Source organism: Oryx dammah, unplaced genomic scaffold (genome assembly GCF_014754425.2).
Source record: "Oryx dammah isolate SB20612 unplaced genomic scaffold, SCBI_Odam_1.1 HiC_scaffold_27, whole genome shotgun sequence".
NCBI lineage: Eukaryota > Metazoa > Chordata > Mammalia > Artiodactyla > Bovidae > Oryx > Oryx dammah.
Window position 1 is genome coordinate 9708079 of NW_024070211.1, and position 12147 is coordinate 9720225.

General features: G+C 48.5%; 1 protein-coding gene across 1 annotated transcript; it reads right to left on the reverse strand.

Moving 5' to 3' along the window:
• Window positions 1-1058: 1058 nt before the first annotated feature.
• GPN2 (GPN-loop GTPase 2) lies at window positions 1059-12138 on the reverse strand. Its single transcript, XM_040229714.1, has 5 exons — window positions 11405-12138; window positions 10665-10821; window positions 8263-8423; window positions 4474-4604; window positions 1059-3011 (listed from the first exon to the last, which is right to left on the reverse strand). Exons 1-5 carry the CDS (start codon window positions 11813-11815, stop codon window positions 2939-2941), a joined length of 933 nt encoding a protein of 310 aa, XP_040085648.1. The 5' UTR covers window positions 11816-12138; the 3' UTR covers window positions 1059-2938.
• Window positions 12139-12147: the final 9 nt, after the last annotated feature.

The window sequence follows — 12147 nt, forward strand, 5'->3', positions numbered from 1 at the left end:
TGGCAACAACTTAAAGACTAACCATGGGAGTCTGGATAAACAATGTTTTAATCATATTATAGAATATTATCATGACCTTAAAAAAGGTTTTTCTAGTTTTCAACAAGGACCTTCTGTACACACAGGGAGCTCTGCTCAATATCATGTGGCAGGCCTGGATAGGAGGGGAGTTTGGGGGAAAATAGATACATGTATGTATATGGCTGAATCCCTTTGCTGTCCACCTGAAACTATCACAACATTGTTAATCAGTCATATTCTAATATAAAAGTTAAAAAAGATTTTAAGATTTTTCTAGTTCTAATTACATGAAAAAATATTAACTGAAAAAAGGTTATAAAGCCATAACAATATATCCCACATATATAAATGCTATAGCTATCCCTCTGAATGTATAGAAAAATAGACTGAAAGGAAAAACACAAAATATATTTATACATTTGAATAGAAAATTTATTACTTTCATTTTCCAAGTATTTTTTCTATTAGGGAAAAGAAAAAAAGAAATCTTAAGGACAGTTGTCACTTGCTGCCAAATTGAGGGTAGTCTTTCTCTGGTGGTTTAGTCTCAAGTTGCGTCTGACTCTTGTAACCCGATGGACTGTAGCCTGCCAGGCTCCTCTGTCCATGGGATTCTCCAGGCAAGAATATTGGAGTGGGTTGCCATTTCCTTCTCCAGGGAATCTTCCCAACCCAGGAATCGAACCCAGGTCTCCTGTATTACAGGCAGATTCTTTACCAACTGAGCCACAAGAGAAGCCCTAAAGAAAGTCACTCAGCCGTGTCCGACTCTTTGCGACCCCATGGACTATACAGTCCATGAATTCTCTAGGCCAGAATACTGGAGTGGGTAGCCTTTCTCTTCTCTAAGGGAATCTTCCCAACCCAGGGATCGAACCCAGGTCTCCCGCGTTGCAGGATTTACCACAAGGAAAGCCGTCTTTCTCTGACCCTGCCTCTATCACGCTGAGCACACCTCACCTGCAACTCAGATGCCTCTGCTTTTCTGCACTGTGCTGTCCCCCTCGTCCTAACAGGGGAACAGAAAATCATGTTGCTATCAGTGGGAAGTGGTCAGAGCTCCATCCACTGGAGGAGACACACCCTTGTTGTCACACCAAGGCCTGAAAATAAAGCTTGGAGTGTTTCCATCCTTCTCCACTCGCTGATGCTGAGGGTGCTTGCATATGAGGCCATAAAGTTCTACATGACGCCTTTCTTCCATCTGGTGTGTTTTGGTGGTGGCTGGGGCCTCTAGTTCGGGGTAAGCATCAAAACCCCTGACCACAACTTTTGGTACCAGCTTCAAACACACAGCACCCACCCTCACGCCTTAACTGATGAGGGCTTTGTCCAAGAGCCTGGGCGTCATGATTCCCAGGCTCCAGGCCTCACAGGTGACTCAGACAGCCCCAGGTAGTGCCTCCTGGCCTCAGTTTCCCTGGCTTGCCCTGTTGATACTCCCCACCTACTGTGTACAGTGTTAATAGGGGTGAGGTGCTTTGAACTCCTCAGATGAAAGAGGCGGGGGAAGTAGTACCCAGTTATTATCCTGTATCCTGCCAGGCGTGGGAGTCGAGGTCGACTGCTTTCATACTGTTCCAGTCCAAAGAGCCTCCTATGGCCCCTTCCCCTCTGCCTTGTGCTCTGATGGCAAAACTAAGAAAGCAAAGCTCAGTCACCCCCATCTCAAGGCCACTTCAGAACAGTTCCCCCTGATTTACGACTCAGGGATACTCTACAGGTGTCTAAATTCTTTCTCCTGATTGGCTACGAATCCCGTGGGAGAAGGGGCCGTGACTTTTCACCACTAAGGATTCACCATTTAAGAAGTCAGCAGAGCGAGTGTGAGAGCCAGGTTGACCGAGGTTCAAACTCCTCTGTTTTCTGTTTCCTCATGTAAAGTGGAGCTTAGCACTATTTCCCGTCTCATCTGTATCCCTAGGCGTTCCTGTGAGGGTCATATGAGGACTGTCTGTGTGGAAGCTCTTTGTGAAATGCGAAGCCCATCCCATGTGTTAACAGGCCTGAGTGTCTGCAAATAAGACTACTGGCACAACTGCCATCTGTCCCCTTCTGCCTCCAGGCTACAACTGAAAGAACATTAAAATTAAAAAAGAAAGAAAGAAAAGAAAGCCTGGGGCGCCACCTATGGTTGAAAATAGGAATTGAACCCAACTAGCTGCAACACCCAACCAGAAGCAAGTACCAGTATTTCCAACCTGAGTCAACGTAATTTTTGTCACAGCCTTCATGATACCGTATTATATACTAATATTTTTCTTTCAACAACTCATTTTGTATAAATAACTTCATTCAACTTTAATCATTACTATAAATGGAAAACTAACACTTGCCCCTCAAAAGAATAAAACTGTGAAATAAACAATAAAATAAAACAATGCAAGATCTGCTAGGAAGTGGTGCTTGTGAAAGCTCAGGCTTGAGTTCACTGTTAGCGCTGAAGATGAACAAAGGAGCACAACTGGAGGCTGAGTCATCCCTCCAGCATGATCCTGGGCTTGGGGGCGACCCTGCCCTGGAGTACGAAGAAACAGGCCTCTTCTGAGGAAAGGCAGCCTTCCCACGTTCCCACCTCCCTTGGCCAGGGTGGCGGAAGGAAAGTTTGGAAGCCACAAGAAGCAGAAAGTAAGCTCTTGTATTGCAGCACATTCCATCACAGCCTGAGTGGGTCAGTGCTGAATGCCCGGTGGCAGCACCCAGAGCTCACCAGGGTGTGACTGGTGCTCTGCTTGGCGGCACATCTGGCTTCAGGCCAGAAGTCCTCCGCAGGCCTGAGTCTCCCCGCGCCTTCCAGCTCTGGCCTGGAGGGCTGCTCTTGGATCTGCAGCTGCTGAGCCATCCAGTTCGTCACTGGGAGCCGCCACCCACCCCAGCGCTGGGTCGTGTGTCTCGTCCTCTGGAGCCCAGCTTGCTGCTACAGCTGCATGGCCTCCTGCTCCACTGACTGCTCTGAGGGCGCCAGGTACTTCTCCTGGAGGCCCAGGGTGCTGATGGGGGGGCTTGTCAAGGCTGACAGCACAGGCAAGGATGGGGAACTGGTCTGGGAAGGATCTGATCTCTGTGATGCCTGCCTCCCAGCTGTGTCTGGCAGGTTTCTCCCATCCTGTTCCCTTCCTCATAATTATAGCTTCAGGCCAAGGGGACCAACTGGTCTGGGAAGTCCCTTGAAGCATCTAGACCCACATGCTCCGCTTTGTGCCTTTTCCCCACACTGCTGAGCAGCAGAGAACTGGAGCGCGCCAACCTCCCGGCTCTGTGTTGTGGCACAGGCTCTGGAGCCATGCCCCTCAAACACGGCACAGCCCTCAGCTCCCACCCCTGCTCCCCACCTGAAAAACCTGCCCTCTCCTCTTCCATTTCTTGCCTCAGTGAGCACAACCACCCCTGAAAAGTCAAAGTGTTAATCGCTCATCGTGTCTGTCTGTGACCCCATGGACCACAGAGCATCAGGCTTCTGTGTCCATGGAATTCTCCAGGCAAGGATACTGGAGTGGGTAGCCATGCCCCTCCAGGAGCTGGAGGTTTTCCCCATCCAGGGATCAAACTTGCACTGCAGGCACATCCTTTACCAGGCAAGCCACCAGGGAAGCCCTACAACCACCCCTGCCACCTGGGTCTACCTTCTGCTCCACCTCCTTCTACCCTATAGCCACCTGGTCACCAGCTCTGGTTGTCTATCGCCTTAGTATTTTTCCCAGGCCACACCCTTTTTTCTATTCTCACTACTACTCTCTACTCCGTTTTTTACTCACTACTTTTCTACTCTCACACCGTCCTCACCTGGAGACTAAAAATGCTCCTGCTCCCAATCACATTCCTTAAATGCACTTTCTGTACTTAGAAAGTGAAGTTGCTCAGTCGTGTCTAACTCCTTGCGACCCCATGGACTGTAGCCTACCAGGCTCCTCTGTCCATGGGATTTTCCAGGCAAGAATACTGGAGTGGGTTGCCATTTCCTTCTCCAGGGGATCTTCCCAACCCAGGGATTGAACCCAGGTCTCCCGCATTGCAGGCAGATGCTTTAACCTCTGAGCCATCAGTGCTTTTCAAAAATGGACATCTGATCACATCATGCTCAGCTCATCGGTAGGATGCTGGTTCCCACTGGCCACCCACAGACCGAAGTCCACACTCCTCCACTGCCCACCTCCCTTGACCACTGCATCTCCCCTTCTCCTTCACGTTCAAGACACCAGGCAAACTGAAGCCCTTGTGTCTCTCCCACGTGACCAGTGCCCTTTCATGGCTGGGCCTCTGTATTTGTTGCTCCTTCTGATCAGTGTCCTACTTTATCCTCAGGTACAAACAACCCTGAAGCCTTCCAAGGGAGCAGCCACCAGGGAGCCCACTGGTCAGAAGGAATCCAGTCATCTGTAAGGGCAGACGTGGCCACTCCTCAGCCCCGGCCTCCTGCTCTTGGCCATGGTGGAGGCTAGTGAGGAAGGATACGAGGAGAAGTGGAAGTCAGCTCCCATGGCGGCAGACATCATGGCCTCCAGGCTCCGCTGCTCCTGGACCCCAAAGCAGTAGCCGTTGGCTTTATCCACAGCCTGCAGCACCCGTTGGATACTCTCCTTGTCCTGAGCAGGGAGGAGAGAAACAGAGGTATGTGGAACTGAGGTTGTACCAAACCAACTGCATTCTCCAAATATGCTCCCTCCATCTTGCCTCGTGAAGCCTCTAGTCCATGCAGCTTCCTTGGCCTAGAATATATCTTCAGTGTCACCAGAGGCCCGACTACACCCCTTCTTTCCTGACTACCAACTCACCCAAATTAGAACAGATAAGCTCCTCCATGCACACTTCACCCAAATTAGAACAGCTAAGCTCCTCCATGCATACTCACCATCCCCTGGGTTATCCCCACTGTAGCTATGAGCCTACCATCTTACTATTAACAAGTTAGTAACTGCCCCACTGGACTGTGCACCCCATGAGGTCAGGAACTTGTTTGCCCAGGCATCCCCAATGCCTGGCATAGCACTTAGCTCACAGCAGGCACCCAGTAAATATGCATGCAACTTATTTGTTCCTCCATGTAAAAGTGGTAAGGATGGTCCCTACATCACATGATGGGAAAGAGATCAAAAGAGCGCATGCGACAGTCCTCGGCACACACACACAATATCTAACACAGAAAGCCTTCAACAAGTTGTAAATTGTACGATTAATATTATAGGGTTCACCTTCTCATGGTAGAGGAAAAAAGTGTGGCACTGAACAGAAGAGACAAGTTCTTTTAAGTCCACCCACAGCAGAAAGGAATCTAACACGCACCTTTTTCTCTCAGGTTCCCTTTGCAGGGCACAAGGTGAGAGACACACAGGTTGGGTACTATTTTGTAAAGTCAACAGACAGTTGCCCATCTGGAAAAAGCCTGAAAGACTTGTCTCAGGCCTTGGTCAAGTCCCTTGCTGGGGACTTTCTGAACTTATCCATTTTCACACAGAGGAGGTAACATATGTGGAGAGAACCCAGCAAAACAGAACAGATAGGGCCAAAGTCTGGTCCACCCTCTTGACTGGAATCCTGCCTCCCACTGGTCTCAAAACCAACGAGACTGAATGATAGCTGAACCCAGGACAAAGACGACTGTTTGAGGCCTCAAAGCTTCCTATAGCCTTGGTCTGGAAGCGCAGTCCCAGGCACTTCAGAGCCAATAGCCAAGGGAGGAGTTGTCCTAGTGCCTAGTACAAGCACACCTCGGAGATACTGTGGGTTGGGTTCTAGAGTATTCCAATAAAGCAAATCCCACGATCAAGTGTGTCACATGAATATTTCAGCTTCCTAGTGCATATAAAAGTCGTGTTCATGCTATACTGTAGTCTACTAAATGTACAATTATGTCTAAAAGAAAATACCTTAATCAGGAAGTACTTTATTGCTAAAAAATGCTAACTACCATCTGAGCCTTCAGTGAGTCATAATCTTTTTGCCGGTTGAGGGTCTTGCCTCCATGTTGAAGGCTGCTGACTGATCAGGGTGGTGGTGGCTGAAGGCTGAGATGGTTGTGGCAGTTTCTTAAAGTAAGACAACAGTGAAGTGTGCAGCATCAATGGACTCTTCTTTTTATGAACCATTTCCCTGTAGCGTGCAGTGCTGTTTGACAGCATTTAATAGCATGACAGGAGAACTTCTTTCAAACTTGGGAGTCAGTCCTCTGAAACCCTGCTGCTACTGATCAACCGAGTTCATGTGACATTCGAAATCCTTTGTTGCCATTTCATCCTTCACAGTATCTTCACCAAGAGTTTCCATCTCAAGAAACCACTTGCTTTGCTCATCTCTGAGAAGGAACTCATCCATTCAAGTTTTTTCATGAGATTGTAGCAATTCAGTCACAGCTTCAGGCTCTTCTAATTCTAGTTCTCTTGCCGTTTCTACCAATCTGCAATTACTTCCTCCACAGAAGTTTTGAACCCCTCAGTCACCCACAAGGGCTGGAATCAATGTCTTCCAAACTCCTGTTAATGTTGAAATTTTGACCTGTTCCCATGAATCACAGATGTTTTTAATGACATCTAGAATGGGGATCCTTTCCAGGAGATTTTCAATTTACTTCTCCCAGAACCATGAGCATAATCACCATCTATGGCAGCTATACCCTTCAGAAATGTATTTCTTAAATACCAAGACTTGAAAGTCAAAATGACTCCTTGATCCACAGGCTGCAGAATGGATGCTGTGTTGGCAGGCATGAAAACTTCTCTATCACAGCCCCTGGGTGAATAGGTGTCTTGTCAATGAGTAGCAATATTATGAAAAGCATCTTTTTTTCTGAGTAGTAGGTCTCAATAGCAGGCTTAAAATATTTAGTAAAACATATATACAGATGTGCTGTGTATCCAGGCTTTGTTGTTCCATTTATAAAGCACAGACAAAGTAGATTTAACAGAATTCTTAAGGGCCCTAGGATTTTGAGAATGGTAAATGAGCTCTGGCTTCAACTTAAAGTCACGAGATGCATTAGTCCCTAACAAGAGTCAGCCTGTCCCTTTCAGCCAGGCACTGACTCCTCTCTAGCTACAAAGTCCTAGATAACATCTTCCAGTTTAAGGCTGTTTTGTCTACACTGAGAATCTGTTGAGTGACGTCACCTTCATTAATTATCTTAGCGAGATCTTCTGGATAATTTGCTGCAGCTTCTCCTTAGCACTTGCTGCTTTACTTACACTTTCATGTTACTGGGATGGCTTCCTTCCTTAAACCTCAGGAACCAACCTCTGCAAGTTTCAAACTTTTCTTCTGTAGCTTCCTCACCTCTCAGCCTTCAAAGAACTGGAAGGAGTTAGGTAGGGCCTTGCTCTGGATTGGGCTTTGGCTTACGGAAATGCTATGGCTAGTTTGATCTATTCAGACCTCTAAAACTTTCTCGATATCAGCTTTCTGATATGCTTCTTCATATCAGCTTTCTGATATGCTGAAAGATTTCTGTTGTGCTTTCTTACCACTCCTGTGTTCACTGAAGCAGCACTTCTGATTTCCTTCATGAATTTTTCCTTTGCATTTACAACGTGGCAAACCGTTTGGCACCAGAGGCCTAGCTTTCGGCCTTTCTTAGCTTTTTGACATGGCTTCCTCACTGATTTTAAGTATTTCTAGCTTTTAAAGTCAGAGACGTGAAGCTCTTCCTTTCACTTGAACACAGAAGCCAGTGTAGGGTTATTAACTGGCCTAATTTCCACATTGCTGTGTTTTAGGAAATAAGGCGGCCCAAGGAGAGGGAGCGAGATGAGGGAACAGCCAGTCAGTGAAGCTGTCAAAATACGTGTCAAAATCCACACGCCATCTGTGGATTAAGTTCACTGTCTTATATGGGTGTAGTTGATGGTGCCCCAAAGGACTGTAGAGAGTAACATTAAAGATCACCAATCACAGATCATCATAACAAATATAATAATAATAATGAAAAAGCTTAAAATATTGTGAGAATCATCAAAGTGTGAGATAGAGACATAAAGTGAGCAAATGCTGTTGGAACATACACTTGTTGAATGCAGGTTTGCCACCTGCAATTCGTTAAAAAAAAAGAAAAAAGCAGTAGCTGTGAAGTACAGTAAAGCAAAGTGCAAAAAAACTGAGATGTCCTTAGGGACTTCTCTGTCCATCCAGCAGTTAGCACTCTGAGCTTTCACTGTCCAAGGCCCAGGTTCAGTCCGTGGTTGGGGATTCCACAAGTTGCGCAGCATGTCCAGAAAAAAGAAAGAGAGAAAGAAAAAAAAAAAAGTATGCTTGTACCTGGATATTGAGAGGGATGAAGGAGACTAGGCTGTAGTCTTCAATGAGCTGCACCAGTTTCTCATTGAGCTGCCGGTAGTGGCGGAAGAAAGGATCCGAAGCAAGATGGTCCAGCAGGTAGGAGAGGTCCAGGACCTCTGTGTAGTAGTCCAGGTTGAAGGCTAAGAATAGAAACTGGTTAGCACGGGAACTCTATTCAATATCCTATGATAAAGATAAACCACAATGGAAAAGAATACGAAAAAGAATATATATATATGTATAACTGAATCACTTTGTTAACACAACATTGTAAGTCCATTATATTTCAATTAAAAAAGAAAAAAAGAGAAGAGAAACTGGTATTAGGAGCAGCTGGCATCAGGCAAAAGACCTGAGAACAGGGAATATTTTTTTCTTTCTTCTTTTACCTTCATTCACTCACTCATTCATTCATTCATTCAACAAATATTTGTTGAGGCAGTGAAATGAACTTACTAAGAGAAAACAACTGATTTCACTTGTTGGCGCTGCCATTTACTAGCTCCGTGGGCAGTTACCCACCTCATGAGGCTACTGTGAAGATTAATTGCCATAAACCTCAGTGCCTGGTTCAGAGAAGTGCCTGATCAATGGTAATAAGACTGAACATGTACCAATAACACTGCCTGGTCCCTGCCTCACGAGGCTCACAGCCAGGCAGTACCCCCTGGACCAGGCACACACACTCTAAGTCATCTATCTAGCAAGCTGGCCTCTTGGGAAAATGACTTTCCCTTTCTGGGCCACTTCCTTCTTAGCATAAAATGAGAAGATCAGAATAGATGACTCAGAGGTCCCTGAACTCAGTTCTATGAATACAAACTTCCTCTTAAGAGAAGCAAAGTGGGCCTTCCCATATTATCCATTTCTGCCTGGAAGACTCAAGCAGCTGGGAAGTCAGCAGATCTGTCCTAAAGTCAGTTGAGGGAATCTGGCTGTCGGAACCAACTGACTCACACCCTGAGCTCTGCTTTCTGTATTCTTACCAGCCCTGATTAGAAACTGACACCCCCGTGCCTGCAAGGAAGAACATGTGGGCATTCCAACAAACTTCTTGGATTGCCTGACAGGTATGTTTCTCACTGAGAATGGAGAAACTGCAGCCAGGTATACTGGCACTTAGATTTCCTCTCAGCTAACATGCTAGCTGAGTGACTGACCTTGGGCTATTCATGTAACTTCTCTAGGTCTCAACTGCCTGATCTGGTGTGTACCTCAATCTCTTGTGAAGATGACTGGCAAGACTCAAAGCTAGAAATGCAGAGGACAAACATGTGGCCATCTGGAATGAAGGCTGTGAAGCGGGGAGAGAGGCTTGGAAGGACATAAATCTGTACACAGATAAATGGGGTGTCTGGGCTTGCCAAGAGATGGACCAAGACTCTGGGCTGAGGTGGCCCCTCCAAGGTGCTGACATCCTTCCGCGTCCCAACTGGCAGCCAGTCACCCTCCCTGGACAAGGCCCCAACACTTCACTCTTCCCACAACCTCCTTTCAACTGTTCTTCTCTCCCTTCCTTTGTGGCTGAAGATGGTATTTACAGAACTGATGCTGCAGTCAGCAGAGCACTAATTTTGCAGGAGAAAAACGCTGGCTGTTAGAACCCTAGGCAATACCCCTGCCTCGTGCCAGCCTGCTTCTCCCTTTGTTGTTCCCACCTTTATCTGTCCACTGGTTCAGTCCCCAGAAATGTGAGAGCCATTCTTAATTCTTCTACGTCCAATCCACCAGCAAATCCTATTTACTGAGTTAAGTTTTGTATCTATCTCCTTCTCTTCGTTCCCACTAACCACCGCCTGGGTTGCTGCAAAAACCTCCTATAGGATGTTTTCATTCTTGCCTCTTTCAATTCACAAAGCAGCTAAAAGGGCCTTTTCAGTTCATGGTGTTCTCCTGCTTCATATTCATCAATGGCTTTCCTCTTTAGCCCCTGCCCACCCCTCTGACCCTGCTTCCTCCTATCACTCTCTGAGCTCCACTGAGCTCCCCAACTCCCCACCCCCTTTCCCTTGAACACAAAAAGCTCTTTCCCTAAGGGCCTTTATCGTTACTGGATCCCCTATCTAGGACACTTCTGCCTTGACTGGCTTTTTTTTTTTACTACTCAGCTCAAATGGCAGTTTACACCCTCCTTCTCATTCACTCGCTATCCATCATTTTCTTCTAATTCTTTCATAATACATATCACCCCTCTCTTGTCCCCAAAACCCAGAATAGTATCTGGCACGGAGGGGCACAAAATAAATGGGCAGAGGTCAGATCTGCCTGTGGCTACTATCACCAGGCCATACACGGTCCCTGGAAGCAGCTTCCTTCAGCAGAGACCTCTGCATCACTACAGCCCAGCTGTTGCCCTGGGCTGCCAGAACGGGATCTCTCACCCAGCTTCCCATAGTGTTCGATGAGGTCCATCTTGGAGAGGAGGTTGACGTGGGGCAGCTCCACGTGCAGCATGGTGGCCAGGGAAGTACACAGTACCGAAATGAACTTGGCAGGGTCTGTGCAATAGTGAGAATCCACCAGGTGAACAGCAGTCAGCTGGGAAGGGAGCAAGGCAAAGGCGTGAGAGTGGCCTGAGGAGGCAGGGAACATTAGCGCCTCTGTCCCTCCCATCAGACTGGGGACTTCTGAGGGCAAAGGGCAAGTCTTCCCATTAGTCTCCTCCTCCTTCTGTTTCATTCTAACAGCCACTGCTAACCCTTATCCCAGGAGAGGTGAAACACTTTTTCCTACAAGATGCCTTGCACTGACCCTCCCAGTGGGCACTGCATCTGACTCCACTGTTTCACTTTCTTTTGCCTACCAAGTCACAACAACAATCATCACGCCACTTTCCACTTAACCCCTTCAAACTCCCAATAATCCCAAATTGGGTAGTGCCACATCCATTTTACAGATGAGAAGAGAGGTTCAGAAGGATTAAACTGACTTGCCCAGGACCACATTGTGGTCCAGTGGCAAAGTGGAGTCAGTGGCAAAGCCAGAATTCGAACTCACACCTGTTTTACTTCAAAGCATCTGGGCCCCTACCTCACTGAGGGACATGGAGGCGTGGCATCTGTCCTCCTCCCTGTCTCAGTTCTTCCATCTGCAAAATAGGCCCGCTAGACCCCAGACGCACCCTAAGGTCCCACTGCGTCATCTGGGAGAAGATGCTGCGCAAGGCTCCGTGGTGCGTGCAGAGTTCCACTTGGCCAGGGCAGTCGAAAAGGAAGTAGTGGCCGCGCAGGGGGTCGAGCTTGGCACGCAGCCAGTCCAGGTTGGCCTCCAGGTACTCCATGCAGTACAGCAGGCCGCCGTTGGGGCCCAGCTGCAGCGCGTCCATCACGTCGCCCAGCCCCACCAGCTCGCCCACGTCCACGGCGCACTCGTACGGCAGCCCCTCGTTGGCTGGGTCCAGGTTCACCACCGCCACGCGCCGGCCCAGCCCACGCAGGAACTCGCTCATGCCCAGGCAGTATGTGGTCTTCCCCGAGCCCGGCGGGCCGATCACCGCCTGCCCAAACGCTGTGGTCGGAGCGGCTCCCGCCATGGGCGGCCGGCACACGGCTCCGTGCGGAGCAGCTGAGCGCGGCAGGGGAGGGAGGCGGGAGCCACACTGGAGACGAGCTCTGAGGGCAACGACGGGATCCCTCAACGTGCGCTTCGCCCCGGGCTGGCCGCGATGCCCGGGGCTCGCCTAAGGAAGAGGAGGGAACCCGCGCGCTGTGAGCGGATCAGAAGGCTAGGTACCTGCGGGACCTGCATCCGACTTCCGGAAGGCGTCGGGAAAGCCCGGCCCGGAGAGGAAGTCCCGCCCTCACGATGACGACACAGCTTGGCGCCGCGAGCTGTGGCGCCCTAAGTGGTGACGCTAGGGCGTGG